The sequence below is a fragment of the Cajanus cajan genome, chromosome 2, assembly GCF_000230855.2.
Source record: "Cajanus cajan strain Asha chromosome 2, NIPB_CcT2T_4, whole genome shotgun sequence".
Taxonomy (NCBI): domain Eukaryota; kingdom Viridiplantae; phylum Streptophyta; class Magnoliopsida; order Fabales; family Fabaceae; genus Cajanus; species Cajanus cajan.
The window spans coordinates 65,899,871-65,921,027 of NC_138518.1; the positions used below are offsets into that span (position 1 = coordinate 65,899,871).

Genomic DNA, 21,157 nt, shown 5'->3' on the forward strand with positions numbered 1-21,157 from the left:
TATATATATATATCATCCATTACTTTATGTTAGTGATTCTGTCCTGTTCTTAATGCTTTGATAATCTGATCACTTATCTCTGATCTCGGATTTCGGATTTGGTTGGAAAACGTTTCTGAAACCAGACTTGGAACGAATCACCTATTAACTTCGAGAGCCAGGAATGGTCTTGAAATTAATAGTTGTATCAGGTTCTGATTCTTACAGCGGGATGTTTAACTTAATGAAGTGAGGAATCATTCATTGAGTTAAATATCTTAGAATTTCTTATGCCAAGGAATTGGGTTTGAATGAAATTAGGGAACTCAATGACAATGAGTAATGGAATCTTTAGAAAGAATCAATAGGAATACATAGGAGGGAGATTGATGAAATCAAATCCCAACTGTTTCTTATATCTGTTTTCTTTAAATCAAATTACTCTTTGGTTTCTTGAAGTTGGAAAATCATATATATCAAATTTGAATATGTGTAACTATTCCAGTTTTAAATTTATAAGCATCAATTAATATAATAGAAATCTAAGTTATCTCACAAGTCCCTGAGGTTCGACAACCTTTTATTTTTACTACAGAGACTTGGGTGCGCTTGCCTATTTAAAATCTTAACAAGTTTCTTATCCCAACCCTAGAGATTAGCTCTCCATATTAAAAGAAATCACCAAATTACAAGTTGAGAGGTAGAAGAAGAAGATCCTTTGAAGATTCGCGTTCCCACGAGCTCCAGAGTACTCTGTTTTTTTCTTCCTCTCGTGTCCGTCTCCCCTTTCTCTCTCTTTCTTTCCTTATATATGAAAACAGAGTAAGCAAGAGAGATATGAATCCGCTCAGCGTCTCGAAACGGCTGAGCGGATTGAGAGTTCTTCACCATGAAGAAACCTGAATTCTTCACCATGAAGGAACCTAGGCGCTGAGCGCCTTTTATTCGCTGAGCGGATAGGAGGCAGAGAGCACCTTCACATTTCTGGATGAAATCCGCTGAGCGGATTGGAAATGGCTGAGCGGATTGGAGGCAGAGAGCATTCCTTTTCTTCCAGGGACCAATTCGCTGAGCGGATATGATCCGCTGAGCGCCTTCATTGTGGAAACTCTCTGTTCTTATTCCGCTGAGCGCCTCAGAATGGCTGAGCCATTCTTCTCCAGGTTTCAAATCCTACAAAATAAGCACAAAATTAGATCAAAGGCTTCCTATTCTATGTGCTAACATTGATCAAGAGTATCTCTTTGATTCCATGCCTATATAAATCAAAATAACATTAATAACAACACAAAAACTATTAGATAAGTGTCTCAAATGAATGTTAAATCAAGCTAATTAGACACTTATCATACTCCACTTGCAAGTCACTTCAAGTTAAGTCCTAAGCAATGTCCTACAAGTGAAAAAGATAAAAGAAGAAATGTAGAAGATTTCGTATGCATCTTCAATTGGTAGCTTGATGAATGTGATGGTGTATACAAGACCAAATATTGTTCATGTTATTAGTTTAGTTAGTCGTTTCCTCTGTAATCCCATTAAAAAGCATTGACATACTTAGGTATCTTAGAGGCACTTCTAGAGTTTGTTTGTTTTTTGGAAGTGGTGAGCCTATGTTGAACGATTACATAGATGGAAACATGGTTAGTGATGTGGATTCAAAGAAGTTCACTTTGGGTTATATGATGAATTTTATAGTGGGAACAATGTCATGGTAATCTAGATTGCAGTAATGAGTTGCTCTATCTTCTACGGAAGTAGAATATATTGCCATAGCAAAAATGGCCAAGGTTGTAAATGTGAAAATTCCTACAAAATTTGGGACTTTCATAGGAAAAATATGTTTTGTGTTGTGATAGTGAAAGTGCAATCCATCTTAGCAATAACTTGACTTTTCATTCAAGGTTGAAGCATATTGAGATTTGATATCATTGGATACACGATACGTTGAAGATAAAACAATTATCAATGGAGAAAATCCATATTGATGCTTTGATATGATGACAAAAACCTTACTTTAAGGTGGGTTTGGTTGACTACGACGGGTTCACACTGATTTTGTTATAAAAAAAAACTACATTTTGGAGAATGGGTCAAAAGTCCATTATTTTCAATATACTAATTTTTATTAGCATCAAGTGTAGTGACTCTTGGTGTGAAATCAACCCTAAAAGAGAGGAGAAATTTACATGCATGCGTTGTGCCTCTTTGTAAATATAGAAAAGAAGAATTTCCTAAAAAAGAGTGTAGCATCTAATGGGGTTATTTTATGGTATTTATCTGAGGGAATATTTTATAATAGTTATTTTTATAAAGTTATTTCACACACAACTCCACAATAATGAGATATTGTCAACTTTGGACTTAAGCTCTCATAGTTTTGCTTTTGGTCATTACTAAAAGACCTCTTTGTCATTAGAGTATGTGTGTCCTTTATAAATTGTTATTTTTTCTTTTATTTTATCGATGCGAGACTTGTTTGTATCCCAACAGTATCTAGCTCAAGAAAAAGTGTTTAGTATCAATTTCTGCATATTTTGGTTCTCTTTATTGTTTGGTTAGATACTCATTTAAGGTTTTCTTATGTTTTTATCAACCCTTTTAGTGAGAAGCTATTTTTAGTGATTTCTAGTGGTTTTAGGATGACTTGTGATGTATTCATTGATTATTATTAATGGATTTTGTACTAGATTACTCTTGTGGGTTTTTCATCTCACATTGGTGCCTATTGATTTTTATTTTTTTTCATCTCACATTGGTGCCTATTGATTTTTTTTTTCCTGTTTTGTGCATGTTATTACTTTTGAAGCCTATTGTTATTTGTGTAAGGAAAAAGGAGATTCGATTTTTACTTGCGTTAAATTGTTATTATTTTGTTACCTTTCCCCCAACATCTTCGGCAAGAAAAACTTGGTTGAGAGTAGCTCTACCAAAAGTAGCCGGTCAAAATATTCTCACCAATGACATGGTGACCAAGAAGGAACACTTTAATAAGTATCAGATTGAGATAATGGAATGATTCTACTAGAAATGAGAACAAGCTAGAATAATAGGCAACATTTAAAAGAAATCATCCATCTAACTCGTGTGGTATGTTTGAAGAATATAAGAAAAGAAATATGAATCCTCTATTTTTTAACTTACATTTGACACACAAAGAAAATTAAGTACAACCCACTAATTTTTCACTCGTTATATATTTAATCATATTAAGCTAAATCTTTATCTCCCAGTATTCACTCCTCTGATTTGCCACCGGTAACTGCAGGGTATTGAGGCCTGTACTTGTACCTCTTTGAAACAAACAAATAGACAAAGAAGTTGATCAAGCTCAATATGGAAAGGAACAAGTAGAACAGGTTCAGATGGTTTCTGTTAATATTGTTCCCTGCTAACCAGCCTCCACTTGCAGTAATATTCTTTGTGGCACCATTCACAGCTTGCACCAATATGGAACTTAGAAAATATCCAAGTGCCATAGAGCACCACAGGAAGCAAGTTGATGTGGATTTAAGGCCTTTTGGTGCCTCTGAATAGAAAAACTCAAGAAGTCCAACATAGGTAAACATGTCAGCTATGCCAAATATAAAATACTGAAAAGAGAGCCAGAATATGCTTAAAGGCAATGGCTGTTTAACAGGCAATGCATCAAGCATGTTGTGTTCTCTTGCAACTCCTTTTCTTTTGACTTCTATGATTGCTGCAATTGCCATGGAGATGGAAGAGAGTATTAGGCCTACTCCTATGCGCTGCAAGTGTGTGATGCCAGTGGAAATGCCAGTGAATTTACGAAGAAAAGGCACACAAATGCGATCATAGAAAGGGACTATAATGATTAAGAAGGCAACTGGGATGATTGGTAGGGATGCTGGTGGGATGTTAAAGTGGTTGGTGATCCTGGTGTCCATGGTGGTGCCTTGTTGAACAGAGAAGGTTTGAAGTTGTGCTAAGCAAAGGGTCATTATGATTGAGCAGCAGAATATAGGGAGCATGCTTAGAATGATTTTTGCATTTTCTACTTGAGTCACTCTGCATACTTTCCATGGGTTTGGAGTCTCTTGGTTCTCAGGTTTCACATCAGATTTTCTTTGGATAGCTGCTTTGTCCAGGAACCTGTGAAAACGGACCTCAAATTTTAGAACTAGGTGCATGGGAATTCGAGTGACATAACAGGCAGAAGAAGCATTTTGATACATAAAGGATGAAATCTAAGACCTTTTACTCTAACCATGCATCAGGTTTAGTACTACTATCAACAAGTAACTTATGTGGCTATATATCACTAATTTTAGACATATTGAACCTGAAAATATCTCTATGAGGTTGATACTCTATTTCCACTGAAGCTTCTTTGTCCTGTTCAATCTCGTATAATTCCATAGGATCTGCAGGAAGGGGAAGGTTTCTATTACGAATTGCAGCTATGTAGACCTGGAAAATAGAAGCAGAAATTTAAAACAAACAGCTTGATCAATGAAAACAATATATATATACAATTCTAAACTGTGTCAAACTTTATAAATGTAACAAAAACAATTCATGTTTATTACCATGGTGCTTAGAATTGAAATAGTGACATAATCTTTTGTATAAGCACTAATTAGGACTAATTAGGACAAATGTAAGACTATAAAGTTTGAGTTACTTAGACAAAGATATGAAGAGGCTCCTACTTACTGACTCCCCCAAACTTAGAACCTTGCTTGTCCTCAAGCAAAAGGTAATTAATCAAGCAGATAACAAGCAATGCATGTGTGTCAAATTCCTTATTCTTGGTTCACTTACAATTTCATTTCACAAGCATGAACCTTAAACGAATTTTCAGCCACAATTATTGCAATGGAACATGACAATGTGCAAACAAAAGTTTCAAAAGAGATCAAAGAACTGAGAAAAGCTAATGACTATCTATGAATGCATCCTCACTAGGAAAGTGTTTCTCTCATATGCACACTAGTGTATAGGGGTGAGTGTTTCTCTCATATCTACTACTCACGCCACAGGATTCAACTTTGCTCTTCGTTTCCAAATGAAACCAATGGTAATACACATGCAGGCACTTATCACAAGGGCTTTATTAGGGCAATTTAAGGTAATTAGGGTCAAGCATAGCGGTTTCATGGTTTTTCAAGGAATAAGGGTGCTATAGCTTAAGAGAGTACTTGAAATTTCTTCAATAATTTCTTTCTCCATACCCCAATGTATCATTTTAGCACATGCCCTCAACCAATTCCAGCCATTAGCCTTTATATGATGCATCTGTACACTTTTGCATCTTATATCAAATATTTTTTTATTTTTTTTATTTTTTATTTTTTATTTTTATTTTTTTTTATTTTATTTTATTTTTTTTTTTTTTACTGACCACATACTTCTTCTTTCTCAAATTTCTTCATTCTTCAACTCCCCCAAACTTATTTGATGTCATCAATATACTCTCTTAACCAAAACAAGGATTTATGGTTAATTTTTCAAAGTTGGGATAAGTGGAAGGTTGAGTGTTTAAGCTTAGGAAGATATGGGTCAAAAGAAAAATAAATATGGCTTTTTGGCTTAGATGGTTATCAAAATATAGAAATGCCTTGATCATGTAAATACACTACACTAGCAAACCACCCGGGAAACTCAAGCAAAGTCTATCATGCAACATAAGTGTAGTTTCTCTCATCAGTATTTAGGCTCAGACCTCACTCGGTTGGCATCCACAAATTATCACGCTCAGCTCAGTCTATGATCAACATTGAAACCCGTATGCAACTAATCATGAACTAAAGCTCTAATATGACTTGAAAATGTCTAAAGTACACACACCATAAACATTAAGCAAACCTCAATCCAAAATTGATCACATACAAAACAAGTATTCAACAAGATTAAAAACCATGCTCTAGCAGGATATTCAAAAAGATGTACCAACCAGAGTAATCCAAAAACAATTAAAATACTGAAAATAACAACAGAAAAATAAATTGCAAACAGAAGTGAACTAAGGTGAGCTTCATCTATTTCCATCAAATTTGGTCATCTTCCTCAGTAAGTGCTCAACCGCATCTGCATCAGCAGCTCCACTCCCCCACATTTAGAAGCCTGGTCCCCAGGCCAACCAGTATATGCCTGCAAGTCCTAGTAACCAGAGGTTGTGAAAGAGTATAATCATGAAGAACATGGTGAGCATAGTAGACAATGATGACCATACAATTATATCAAAAATGAAGAACAACCTTAGACCAAAATTAACCACAAAGAAACATGCTTGAAAACAGAGAAATATAGGTTCAGGAGAGTGCTCGCGCCGGGCGCAGCACAAACTCGCGCCGGGCTCCATATCAGTAAAAGGCCAACGAGGTTCAAATTCTGATACCGCGCCGGGCGCAGCACAAACTCGCGCCGGGCGTGGTACTCTGAAATGGTTACATTTTGCCTAAATTTGCTTTGAAAGGAGCCTTGTAACCAACCAGAACCAGAATTACCTCATATCTCACACTCCAAACAAAGTATAGCCTATATTTACTCATTTCAAACATGATTCACACACTTAACAAATAACACAAACAATACATAACACAAACAACATATAACACAAAATATATTTACATATAAACAAACAAGTCACAAATAGCTATAAATACTCAATTTGCCATTCTAATCCCCGGCAACGGCGCCAAAAACTTGTTGAGATTTCCGTTGAAGTACTTTTTATTATAATTATAGATTAGGTTACTTCCCTCAACGGACTCAAACACGGCAAGTGTACCGGCCGTACAAGTAGTAAAAATATCGTATCCACAGGGATTAGAAGGTAAACTAAGCATTCATTGGCTACTTGTGACTTGAGAACAATCCCAATAAATATGAATATGAATTTAAGAACAAAACTACTGGAATTGTTAAAACACAAATAAATGAATTAGAAATGAAATGGGGTGAGAAATGGTAAAATGGACACTTGAAGTTGTGGGGGTTTGATTTCACCAAACAAACACTAGTGAATCCTATGTCTCTTGTTACATCCATTGTTCAGTCAACCATAAATTTACTCAGACCTAATTCCTTAGAAAAAGAGCCTAGGTGCAAAATATTGAATATCAATCCCTTGAGTACTCAATACCTCCACCCGCATTACCGGTTAGGGTTTTAAGACTACTAATGGGTCAAGCCCTATCCCTAAGTACAATTCCCACTAGGCATATGTTCATAACTAGTTTCAAGGATATTTCCCAATACTCAATGAAACCTTAAATCATGCAAAGGGTGATCAAGCCAAAGCAAGCATTAAGCATAGAATCATACACAACAAGGAATGAAACAAAACATATATATCATTAAACACAAAGGGATTACAATAGAGTTTGTTGGTTACATCAAAACCCCAATACAATGGATAGAACCTCTCAAAACAAAGAGGGGAAAACTAAAATAGAGATGGAAGAGGAAAGGAAGAACCGAAGGAATGATCCACCGTGGGAGGCTTCCGAAGCCTGAGAATCCCTCCTGCAGAGCTCCTGGAGGCGCCCCTGGGCGAATTTTTGAGAAAACCCTCGAAATTTTCCTTTTATGCAGCCCGAGGAGACAAATTAGGGTTATTGCGCCCGGCGCGTTACATTTCGCGCCCGGCGCGGGCTTCCCCTGATGCTCAATGTGCTCTCGGCCTTGAAATGCGCCCGGCGCAATTATAAATTGCGCCCGGCACGAGGTTCCCAAAGGCTGAGAGTACTCTATTTTATGCCCGCCCGGCGAGATTAATACGGCGCCTGGCGCGGTTGCCTGCTCTGCTCCTTAATTCTTTTGTTTTCCACTCCTTTAACCCTTTTTTTCCTCAATTCTCTACTTGAATACCTGCATATACAAAAGAAACCAAAATGAGAACAATTATATGCAATGATACAAAGAATGGAAGAATTTGATCATTAAATCTTGTATAAGTCTCATCCAAAAAGAGGTAAAATTGAGACTTAACAAAGGGTCTACATACTAAACTAAGTTACCAACCTGTATGATCTCAATGATGCCATTTTTTGTATCTGCAACATGAATTCTGTATAGTGGCAATCCAAAGGCAAAGATAAAGGTGGCCAAAACAATAGCAATAGTGGAGACTCCAAATCCCCAGTCCCATCCATAGTGGTCTTGTACATACACATTAAACGTTAAGCTGATTGCACCACCAATGCAAATTGCCAATAATAGACCATTGAAGAAGCTTGACATTTGCATTGCTTCTTTGGGGTCTCTTTCATCAAACTGATCCGCACCATGTGATGGCAGGGAGGCCTTCAAACCTGCACTGCCAAAGGCCAACAAGTAGAGGCTAATGAAGAGAAATGCTTCTTGCTTCCCATTAAGCTTTTCACAATGCGCATCTTTCACATACAAGTTGCAAATTGGTGGCTTCAGGCTACCCATGTGTGCCTGTATCGTAAGCAATGCCAGTCCCTACAACACAGTTCACAACACATTCGTGTATTTGTGATTCAACAGGTTTTGAATAAGACAGAACAAAAGAGGTGTTTGTTGATCTCAAAACTGATTTAAAACTATTCAATTTGTTTTAAATAAATATTACTCTCTTTAGTCGTTACTAAAAGCATATTTCAGAAGGAAATGCATGAAATTTTTTTTTAATTTTTTTTCCTTATTAAAGATTATGAGTACATATACTTCTTATTATTGAATACTAAGAAGAGAATTAATAAATAAAGGTTGTCTCTCACCTCTTAAGTTCTGTAATTGTTATTTATCAATTTAATTTTATTGGTATTAGTAAAGTTTTGATGTGGAATAATATCTTTACTTCACAATTTAATAAGTAAAAAAAGTAAAATTCATACACCCTAATTTTGAGGAAAATATTATTAAAGATATCATTTTATAATGTTTGACAATTGACATATGTGTTAACTGTATCTTTTCCTTTGTCATTTTTTGGATATAATTTTGAAATGTTATTTCGTATTCCAGGTCTTCTTGTTAGCTAGTTAATATGTAGTTGTTATACTCATAGGGCCTTGGTCTTCTGGTTTTTTGTTTGTTTGGGCGAACCGTTTTAATTTTAAAATTATTTTCTAAAATCAAAATAAGCATTTAAAACTAAAATTAAAAAAAAACCAATTTTGCCTTAAATATTTTCATTTTTGTCCCATAAATATATTTTTAAAATTTATACAAAAATAGGGAAAAGAAAAACTCGCTAAAAAAATTAACACCAGTGACAAAACAATTTATATGTACCATTTAAAAAAATGTCGTTAAAATTTTTGTGATGCTAATATTAAAAAAAAATCACTAAATTTCTTTACTAATATATATATATATATATATATATATATATATATATATATATTATTTTTTTGTGGTGGGTGCACTAGAAAAATCAAATCTACTCAACACAAATGTACTACTTACGAATCATCATCATCATCATATTTTGGCACTCGGTTTTTATATCTATTTTATTTAATCTTTCTTTTTCTTTCCAATCTTATCATCTTTTACATATATCATCGTTTTCTCTTTTCTATGTATCTTTCCACTATACAGCGGTCAAAGGTTTATTATTTCTTATGAAACCTATTATATTCACAAAGTTAAATTTGGAAAAATATTGATCTCTCTTTCATACCAGCTAGCTAGTAGCTACCTTTATGTACCGAAAAAATACCACTACCTACCCTAGTTTTACCAATAATGGTTAATGACTGGTCTTATGCATCGAGGAAGGAAATTTTGGATCATACCAGAGACTCAAAGAATCCAGAAATAAGAACGCATTTGTATCTGCCAATCCAAGTGTCAGCAAGAACAGCCACTACAATGGATAGCATGTAACTAACACCCATGTAATCGGTCAGCATGTTAGCTGCATCTGCTAGTTCATAATGCATTATTCCATTGAAATATGACACCAAGTTCACTGCTAGCGACAGAGTTGCCAAGTTCTCCATAGCACATGCGGCTGCACCCAAAACCAAATAACACTCGCTGCATCAATATTATTTGATTTAAACATTAAACACATCCCAATATGTAATGAAACTTATCCGATTTATTTACCAACAAGGTGTAACAGTGGATAGCATATAATCTTGTTCCTTAACTATATGTTCAAGATTTCGATCTATAGTTTTATGTGTAGGAAAAAATACACCGGTTAAGAGTAGTTAGTATCTCAAATAAAATTTAATACCACGAAAGATTTGTTTCGACTTAAAGATAACTTAGAGCACCCAAAGAAAAAGATTTATATGGCTTTAATATATATATGCATGATTACTGGTAATTAAATTAAGGACTTATCTTTTTCTGTTTTTTTTTTTCTTAGTGGTAACCACGGTATCACTTCAGGAATGAGTTCCCTTATTGCAACACCATTTCTCAAACTAGACAGTGACTCCAAAAGGAAAAGGAGTAAAAAGGTGAAAAAAGTATTCATATGTTTTTAGTCTTGGTTGGTATTACCTAGTACGAGCAATGAAACTTGCATCCCCCCATGTTTGTGTTTCAAAGCTTTTCTTCCTCTCCAATCAACTTTTCCATCAACCAGCTCTGCTTTCTCCTCCTCCTGTTGCATCCATTCCACATTCCGATCAACATGGTTTTCCTGCATGCAAATGATGAGCTGAATAAGTAAGTGGCATGCATGCAAGAAACTTGAAAACGGTTAGGCACATAATTAGGGTGCATGCATGCATGTAAAATAAACAAAGCAAAAATAATGAAATACCATGATTGTGCAGAAAACTTTTGAATAGCCAATTCGAAAAGAAAAGAACTTAAGGGAAAAAAAGTATAGTAAAACACAATTGGGGAAAGAAAACCATTCTCTTCCCTATATATACTTCCAAGTTAGCAGTATAAAGATAAATATGCACGCACCAAATGCGTAATGACTCATAATTCAATCACCATCATACATTGGCTAATGACCGATTCTACGGAAGGAAAATGCACTGTTCTTGTTTGATTGCGAAATTGAATTTGCCGACTCTAGAACAGTAAGATTCTATATGCTGCTTTTCTATCAGCAATCAGCATCAACAACAAGCATAAATGTCGAGAACAAACTAGCTATGTCCGGTTAATTTCCTTATTTAATTATCTACTTCCCAACGTTCTTTATCATCTAAGTAACTAATTAATCATGTTTTAGCATACGTCACAAGACTAAATTCAAGTTTTGCTTTCAGTTTAAATATATTTACAAAAATGTGTTAATTAGATATATATTTTTTAAATTAATTATGTCATTATTAATACGTAAAAGAAGTTATGCTAAAAGTCTTTTATAACATAGACTTTAGACAAAATAATCTATAATTTAACAATATTTTCAAAATGCTGCTAACTAATTAAAAGAACTCTTTGTTGTTAACACGCAGAAATAACAAGTAAAAGTACTACGTGGTGAGAGGGACCATTTTAAAAAAAATTAAAATTTCATAAAAATATTGTGGTCCAATCTCATGATAAATTTAAAATTACGATGCTACAGTAGAAGATAGGATAAATTATTTTAGTTATTAAAGAGAATAGTAAGTTTTTTAATCTAAATGACAATAACAATACTAAAATATGAATTTTAGATCAGAACATACTATCTTTAACTCTTCATTATTAAGTCGACATTAGTGACTCATGAGAAAATTATATGTGCATGCGTAATAAATCTAACATTATTAATTAATTTTTTTATCAATAACTAAAATTAATTACTTTATTGTTCATTCATTTCGGAGGAAATAAATCTAACAGCTGATTGGACAAAAATAAAAAAATAAATCTAGCTAACAGCTGATGGATACATGGTTATTGGAAGAAGTAGCTTATATTAACATTTGAAATCTTCCATGTACTTATGCATGTAATAACCAAAGCAAATCATCAGCAAGAAACAAACATGGGGATAATCCAAGAGGTTTCCAACACCTGAGTGTATGTATTCAACTATTTTCCCCCTCTCTTGCAACAACTCCAGGCTACTTTTTTAATCTTCTTGTTCGGAGACCGTTTATTAAAAAAATGGCACCACTTGCTGAGAAAAACTGTTCAGTATTATTATATTAAGTTAAAATGTCCCATGTACGTATCATGAGTGTCACAAAGAAAAGAAAGTTGTGTTGTCACATTTTACATAAAATCTAAAAGAGTGGCAACAGATCGATATACATCATATATAGATGATGGTGAAGATATCAATGATTATTCTATTTTTAAGGTGGGATCGTTAGTTGTCACTTCGAGTCACTCGTTGATGTCTTCAATCTATTACAAATTCAACTGGCTAGCCGGCTAAGTAATATAGTGTATGGCGGCGCACGAGTTCACTTCAAAATGTGGTGTCATTCATTTGTCATACTTGATTGCTTCTTTACTCCTCACAAGCAATTGGATATAATTAGCTATACCTGTAATTAATTTTTTGGGAGCTATTTAATTTGTACGGGATATAGATGAAATATTATATTACTATTTTTTTTTACATATAAATTTAAATAAAATGTATCAATTAAATGAAAACCAGTTAAGAAGAATAATAACATATTTTTCATCATTAATAATAACTATTTATTATATTAAATAATAACAAATTAGAGATATAAGACTTTTAAAATTGAGGGAGAAAGTATATATGAAAATATAAATCATTTGAGTTAAGGCACGTTATCGATCATTATATTACTTATACTGTTTCACGCGAATGTAGTCATCATTGTCCACTTGTGTTTTTCTCGAGTGACGAGTCTAATGTTCTATATCTCTTTGTTATGGAGTATTCGTGGTATGCATATTTGAAGTTATAATGGTTGGAGTTGTATCATATTAGATAGAATAGTATATAATGAATAGTACATAAGTAATAATGGATTATAATGGTTGGAGTTGTATCATATTAGATAGAATAGTATATAAGTAATAATAGATCTACTTAAAAAACTTAAAAATCGTGGGGGAAGTTTTACTAATTTTTATATAATATACGTACATATTTTACTATAATGCTTCATAGATAATATATTGTTTTAAAAATAAAAATTAAATTTTGATAAAAATAAACATGTAATATTTAAGTAATATATTTAACTTGCTGTAAAAAAAAAGTAACATACTTAGACTTTTGAAAGTCTTTTATAATATATATATATATATATATATATATATATATATATATATATATAATGTCCTCATATATAATGTAATATATTTAGAAAATAAAAGTCAAAATTTTAGAAAACCGAAATTTGCAACATACTCATTTATCTTTTTTTTTTTAAGCATGCATAGTTAAAATTTTTTGAATAATAAATGAGTTCTATGTATCTTTCTCACTCACAATTATTATTATTTTTTTCTCTTTATGAAGTATTAATGTATTTTTTTTCTTTTTTGTTAAATTATTCTTAAGTGATCCCTAAATGTTATATTTTTTTCTTCTGATTTTGTCATGATAATTTTTTTTTTTTTTTTGTATTAGCTAGATAGTTAAAAATTAAGTATTATTTTTTCATTATAAAATTACACTCTTGTTTTTAAAAGAAACATGATATCATGTGAAAATAAATTAATTGTAATTATATTTATTTTGGTTGTAGTAATGAAATAAAAATTCATAAAAAAATTATATATAATTAATAATTATATATAATTTATAATCATACTTTCATAAATGATAAGTAATTAATATTTTTAATACTATAAATTTATGTATAATTATTGTCTCCACAACATACAGTTTTTGGATTTGTCACTATATATAAATACGAAAGAAAGGTTTATCAACTTAATATTTTAAAATTTTAGATTATGATATAATGTCAAATTCACTTATATAATTTATTAATTTTGGTGGTCAACTCTCCAATAATAATAATATTATTTTTTAATAAATAAAATTTTCACCATTAAATATCTTAAAGCCTGCTAATATCATAAGTCATTGATCCTTCAAAGTTTTAGGTATTGTTAAAATAATTTTGATTCTAAAAATTATTGGAACGTATTCGCGATGATGATTGTGCAACAAAGAAGAAAAATATATTTTGATGGTTTCTACAACAAAGACAGGATATATATCAAAGGAAAAAAAAAAGCGTTTGTGAAACTCTCAATTACTTTAAGTTCAATTCAACCACCAATGTTTATTCAAAATGGAAGCAATAGTTTAATGGTTCTCTGAGATATACAATAGAGTCTCCTAATATAATTAGTACACCTACAAAAGTTTATATAGTTTAGGATAAAACGAAAATCAAATCACATAAAGGTTTTATAGAATGATGTTATATATTAGGATATTATTGTATTTAATTTAATTTTATTTTATTTTTTCTAAAGTAAAATAATTTGATGACAATTATAAAATCATTCTTAAAATTATTATATTATAAAGATGCATCTCTTTATACCTTTGAAGACATGATGAAAAATATTAAGTCTTCATTTTGTTCTCTTTAGCTATTTAATGATAGTTTTCTTAGCATAACAGTGGGTATATATAGTACGTGATTTCACTCTATCAATGTCAATGATAGTTAATAAAATAGTGTTTTCCTCAATTATCTCTATACACATGTGAAGAAAAAAAACAATTGAAAAAATAAAATAAAAATTAATTAATTTCTAAGTTATTGTTGTGTCATTATATATTATGTCTTTTGACAAAAAAAAATACAACTTAAAAATATACATTCTTTTATGAAAGAACACACATTTTCATTAACGATAAAACCTTTCATATTTGTACCTTTTTTTATAAATAGATACAATCATACAAGTTTTAAATTTATATCTTTTTATAGACACATTTGCATAAAAATAATAATAATTATTATTATAATAATAATAATAATAATAACCTTTCATTTAATTTTTAAAAATCTATCGCAAAAGTGAAAATAAAAATCAAGTGTGTCCAAATGCTTACGTAAAATAAAAACTTCACATGGATTTCTTGAAAACTATATCTCTAACTTAAGCCATTACAAGGAAAAGAAATGTACAGTCCTCTACTTCTAACATACATTGGACAAACAACATAAAGTACAAGCCTCTAATTTTTCACTTGTTTTATATCAAGCTAAATCTTTATTTCCCAGTATTCAATCATCTGAATTGCCACTGGTAACTGCAGGTTGTTGAGGCCTGTACTTGTACCTCTTTGAAACAAACAAATAGACAAAGAAGTTGATCAAGCTCAATATGGCAAGCAACAAGTAGAACAGGTTCAAGTGGTTTCTGTTAATATTGTTCCCTGCTAACCATCCTCCACTTGCAGTATTCTTGGTGGCACTATTCACGATTTTCACCATTATGGAACTTAGAAAATAGCCAAGGGCCATGGAGCACCAAAGGAAGCATGTTGCTGTGGACTTGAGGCCTTTTGGTGCCTCTGAATAGAAAAACTCAAGTAACCCCACGTAGGTAAACATGTCAGCTATGCCAAATACAAAATACTGAAAAGTGAGCCAGAATATGCTCAAAGGCAATGGCTGTTTTACTGGCAATGCATCAAGCATGTTGTTGTCTCTTGCAACTCCTTTTCTTTTGACTTCTATGATTGCTGCAATTGCCATGGAGATGGAAGAGAGTATTAGGCCTACTCCTATGCGCTGCAAGTGTGTGATGCCAGTGGAAATGCCAGTGAATTTACGTAGAAAAGGCACACAAATGCGATCATAGAAAGGGACAAAAATGATTAAGAATGCAACTGGGATGATTGGTATGGATGCTGGTGGGATCTTGAAATGCTTGGCGATCCTAGGGTCCATGGTGGAGCCTTGCTGGATAGAGAAGGTTTGGAGTTGTGCTAAGCAAAGGGTCATTATGATTGTGCAGCAGAATATAGGGAGCATGCTTAGAATGAGTTTTGCATTTTCTACTTGTGTCACTCTGCATACTTTCCACGGATTTGGAGTCTCTTGGTTCTCAGGTTGCACATCAGATCTTCTTTGGATAGCTGCTTTGTCCAAAAACCTGTGAAAAAGGAACTTTAAGCATTAGAACTAGCTATATACGTTGGAATTGGTGTGGTATAGTAGGTAGAAGAAGCATCTTGATTTATATACAATGAAAACTAAGACCTTTTACTCTGACCATGCATCAGGTTTAGTACTTATCTACAAGTAACATATATGGTCGAAAGTGAGATTGGACCTGAAAATATCTCTATGGGGTAGATACTCTATTTCTACTGCAGCTTCCTTGTCCTGTTTAATTTCGTATAGTTCTATAGGATCTGCTGGAAGGGGAAGGTTTCTGTTGCGAATTGCAGCAACATAGACCTGAAAAATAGAAAGCCAAGTATTTAAATCAAACAGCTTTATCAATGCAATATCAACCTTACATACTTCAATATATTGTTACATCTTTTTAAGAATGTGAAATCTCCAACACATTCTCCCAATCACACATTTGTAAGTGGTCCAATAACAAATATGATACATGTGACAACAATTGTTAAGATAAGATCTAAACTATTATAGATTGGACTAAACTTTACAAAATAAATTATAAAGTAAGAGTTGTCTTTCATGTATATATATTATTTTGATCTTTATCACTGATAGACAATGGTAGAAAAAGTATCATACTATAAGTGAATAAAAATAGAATAAATAATATATGTAGTATGCAGAACAAGAAATGGTTTAAAAAAGGGTACGTACGTGTATGATCTCCATGATGGGGTTTGATGTATGTGCAAGATGAATTCGGTATAGTGGCAATCCAAAGGCAAAGATTATGGTTCCCAAAACAATAGAAACAGTGGAGATTCCAAAGCCCCAGTCCCAACCATTGTTGTCTTGTATATACACATTAAACGTTAAGCTGATTGCACCACCAATGCAAAGTGCTAAGAAGAGAGCATTGAAGAAGGTGGACATTTGCATTGCTTCTTTGGGGTCTCTTTCATCGAACTGATCGGCACCATGTGATGGCAAGGAAGCCTTCAAACCGGAACTGCCAAAGGCCAACAAGTAGAGGCCAATGTAGAGAAAAGCTTCTTGGTTGCCACTAAGCTTTTCACAATGTGCATCTTTCTCGTACAAGTTGCAAATCGCTGGCTTCAGGCTACCCATGCGTGCCTGTATCGTAAGCAATGCAAGTCCCTACAACAAACTCCGGCTTCTGTAATTTAATATGTTTTACGTAGAAATTCTTTTGGTTTTCAACATGTTTTTAGTTCTTCAGATACGAACCGTATAATTTATATTTAGATCTTTAAATTTAAAAATTAATCATTAGTTTGAAAGGAAAAAAAGAAAAAGCTTATTCTGGTTTTTCTTTTCAAACATCAAATCTATAAAATAAAAATCGCCTTTAACAAATTTTTCACATAATGTTTACCTTTTAAAGTTTTAGAAAGTAAAAACAATCACATCAAAAAAAAATTATCATTAAACCCTAAAACATTTAATAAAGTTTTAAAAAAAATTGACTACATCTTTTTTCTTTATTCTTGTTTTGTATAATTATTTTTTATATAATTAGGATATATTATTTTCCTTTCACCAAACCAATCCAATTAAAGATAAAATTAGTATTGAATTTATGTCCAAGTTGAAAATTAAATCTAAAAAAATATAAATATCAAATCACCTTTGTTAATTAATAGCTTTGATTATTTGTATAATTTTTAAATGGTTTAATTATCTTTTTTATATAGTTTCATGAAATTAATTTAAATTCTTTTTTTAATAAAAAATATTAGTAATTAGTGAGTTATATTTTGTATTACTCTAATCTTATGTCTCTCTCTTCACACCAGTCAAACCTCCTTATATATACTAGTTCACATTTTAGTCCCTTTAACAGTAAAATACAAGAACAGAAGAAAAATAATATGCATAAAGACTAAAATAAAATATTTTTAACTATAAAAACTAAAATGTAAAACTTAATCCCTCGAAACCAAAACGATAATTAAACTTTTTCATATGTATTTGGGCTGAAGGACTAAAGGCCAGGATCTTCTGTTCTGGGTTAGTATGTCTCATTTGGGCTTAATCTAGGGATAGGATAAGCTAGCCATTAAAGGGGTAATACTAGATGTGTTGTCTGAAACTACTCGTTTACTTCAGTACAGTATACGAAGAGTGTGAAGAGTTAAATCACCACAACATGATTAAAAAGCGAGTCAACTTAACTTAAATTTGATAAATCAAAAAACATATGATTTATTTTATTTATAATTTTTTTTAAAATGACAACAGTTCAAACCAAAACCTTGTATATACTACTTTAATTTCACCACTAGGCCCACCTATCGATTCAAAAAAATATATAATTTAACTCAACTAATCAGGAGTTAGTAATTAAATTAGGTGAATAATAATCTGATTTACGAGTTGATTTACTTAATTTTAAAAAATATAAATATAAATACAAAAAACTACCTTTACCAATAATGATTAATAACTTTAACTAATGAGAAGGTAATTTTGGATCGTACCAAAGACTCAAAGAATCCAGAAATAAGGACGGATTTGTATCTTCCAATCCAAGTGTCAGCAAGAACAGCCACCACAATGGATAGCATGTAATTAACACCCATGTAATCGGTTACCATGTTAGCTGCATCAGCTAGTTCATAATGCATTATTCCATTGAAGTATGTCACCAAGTTCACTGCTAGTGACAGAGTTGCCATGTTCTCCATACCAAATGCCACTGCACCCAAAAACACTTTCTGCATCAATATACAATGACCACCAAAAAACACGAGTAGTGTATATGCACAAGGCAGAATTAATTCCTTTAAACATTAAAGACTCTACAGTTTGTAATGAAACTTATATGATTTTATATATACATATGGTTAAAAATTGGTCATTAAATAAAGGACTTTTGTTTCTATGGTATCAATCACTTGAGAATTAGTTCCCTTATTGCAACACTAATTTCTCAAACTAGACAGTGACTCTTAAGGTGAAAAAAGTGTTGATATGTTTTTGTTTTGGTCTTGGTTAGTATTTACCAAGTACGAGCAATGAAACTTTGATTCCCCCATGTTTGTGTTTCAAAGCTTTTCTTCCTTTCCAATCAACTTTTCCATCAACCAACTCTTCTCTCTCCTCCCGCTGCATCCGCTCCACATTCACATCAACAATACGGTTTTCCTGTGTTCAAATGAATATGTGAGTAACAAAGGGTGCGTGCATTGCATGTAATATAATTAAAGTTATAAACAAAGCAAAAGTAATGAAATACCATGATGGCTCTAGAAATTTTTTGAACAGCCAATTCAAAAGAAAAGGAAAATACAACAGGGGAAGACCATTCCCTTCCCTATATATACTTCCAACTTAGCAATATAATTATTCATACCAAAAATATATACCTCATAATTAGGTCTCTATCATATATTAGTTGTGCAGAAGAAGAATGCACTGTTCTTGGTTGATAGCGACATTGAGTTACATGGAATCAGAATAAGAACGATTCTAACGTAGTTTTCTATCAGCATCAGCATTAGAAACAACCATAATGACGAGTACCAAATGGCAACATCCGATTAGTTACCCAATTTTCTCATTTAATTGCTTACTTCACAGGGTTGATTATAATCTAAGTTCAATTTTGTAAAAAATTTACTTCCAGATTTAGGATATTAATTTTACGACTAATTTATATCTTTATCAAGCAAGGCACGCAAATTTTATGGAAAACTTCTTGAATTTCTGAATTGTTTGACACAACACATCTCATTTATTGTACGTACCAAATAAAGGATATACGTCATCTATATTTGGAAAGTGATTCAATCTGCATCAATTTACAAGTTCTAATGGGATTTTTTCTAATAAAAAATATAGGAATTTCACACATATGTAAATTACATTATATATACATGGGAAACATTATAATATATTGGTAAGTCTGCTTTTTTGAATTTGATAGCGAATAGGTTGGTACAGTTGTTAGATAATCCATGTTTGCAGTGAAGATGATATATTGGTTTCTAAAATCTAAAATAACTATATTTCTAATTCCAACTAGCTTTTCAAAATTTTGTTTTGCATGATGATAACTTCATGTCACATTATAAAAAAAATTCATGTAATGACACATCTTATAACAAAATTATTTATTATTAAAAATTATTTTTATTTATACTATAAATATAATTTATATTGATATATTGTTAAAAAGTGTTGAAATAGGTTATAGTAACATATAATTTATATGGTTGAATCTCATTCAAAATCAATACTAAATTATATATATATATATATATATATATATATATATATATATATATTGTATCAATAATGACATTTTTTGATGACAATATATAACATTTCTTGTAGTGTTAAATAATATGAACATGAGACGGTATAAAAGGTTTACATATTGTCAATTAATCATATAAATCATATTATATAATAAGTTAGTTAACTTTTATTATAATTTTATTGAAGTTTTAAAGGCATATAGAAATGAAATTTAGTGAAAAGATATAAAAAAATTGATTAAAGCGAAATATGGGTGAAAAAATATGTTCTTTAATCAGATTAATAGAATTAGAAAAGGAATAATAATATCATTTATTTTCAGTTGTTTGATTATATAGAAAAGTGAAAGAAAAGAAAGTTAACATCTTTTTTATCAAGTAAATGTAAGAACATGACACATACAAAATTATTTTATTTTTAAAATATCTTTGCTATAGCAAGTTGTTAATGTTACTTTTATAAAGATCAAACCTAAATTTTCATACATTTATATCTCAACTTTTAACCATTAGATTGACTCTAGTAATTTATTATTAGATTTATGTGAAATATACTCTTGTAAGTACAACATGAAATAGTAAATATTTTTCTAAATGACTTGTTTCAATATTTTTTTTTCATAAATACTTATAAAAAAAATTAAATAAATTTATCTATAAACTAAAATCAACTTATATAAGTTAATTTATAAAAACTCTATTGTGCTAATTTATTAAAAAAAATAATTTATACATAAACTAATTTTAATTTAAGACATTTTAGTTACTATGATATGATTCTTTATATATGATCTGATGTTTAATTATGTGACATGTGAATTACTGAGGATGAACTAATTAAAAAGAAAATGTAAAATTTAAATTCAACAAAATAAAATAAAATTGATTTAACTATATAAGAACCATATATTTTATGAAAAAAGTTATCACTTAACTGTCTTCATTTGTGACCCA

General features: G+C 31.4%; 2 protein-coding genes across 2 annotated transcripts; both read right to left on the reverse strand.

Moving 5' to 3' along the window:
- Positions 1-342: 342 nt before the first annotated feature.
- On the reverse strand, positions 343-10,764 carry LOC109792588 (protein NRT1/ PTR FAMILY 4.5-like). Its single transcript, XM_020352007.3, has 6 exons — positions 10,697-10,764; positions 10,432-10,573; positions 9,711-9,928; positions 7,966-8,409; positions 4,280-4,407; positions 343-4,089 (listed from the first exon to the last, which is right to left on the reverse strand). The coding sequence occupies exons 1-6, from the start codon at positions 10,697-10,699 to the stop codon at positions 3,213-3,215; spliced, it is 1,812 nt and encodes a 603-aa protein (XP_020207596.2). The 5' UTR covers positions 10,700-10,764; the 3' UTR covers positions 343-3,212.
- Positions 10,765-14,831: 4,067 nt separating this feature from the next.
- LOC109792586 (protein NRT1/ PTR FAMILY 4.5) lies at positions 14,832-19,243 on the reverse strand. The gene is made up of 6 exons (XM_029270168.2): positions 19,180-19,243; positions 18,947-19,088; positions 18,422-18,639; positions 16,635-17,078; positions 16,123-16,250; positions 14,832-15,942 (listed from the first exon to the last, which is right to left on the reverse strand). Exons 1-6 carry the CDS (start codon positions 19,180-19,182, stop codon positions 15,069-15,071), a joined length of 1,809 nt encoding a protein of 602 aa, XP_029126001.1. The 5' UTR covers positions 19,183-19,243; the 3' UTR covers positions 14,832-15,068.
- Positions 19,244-21,157: the final 1,914 nt, after the last annotated feature.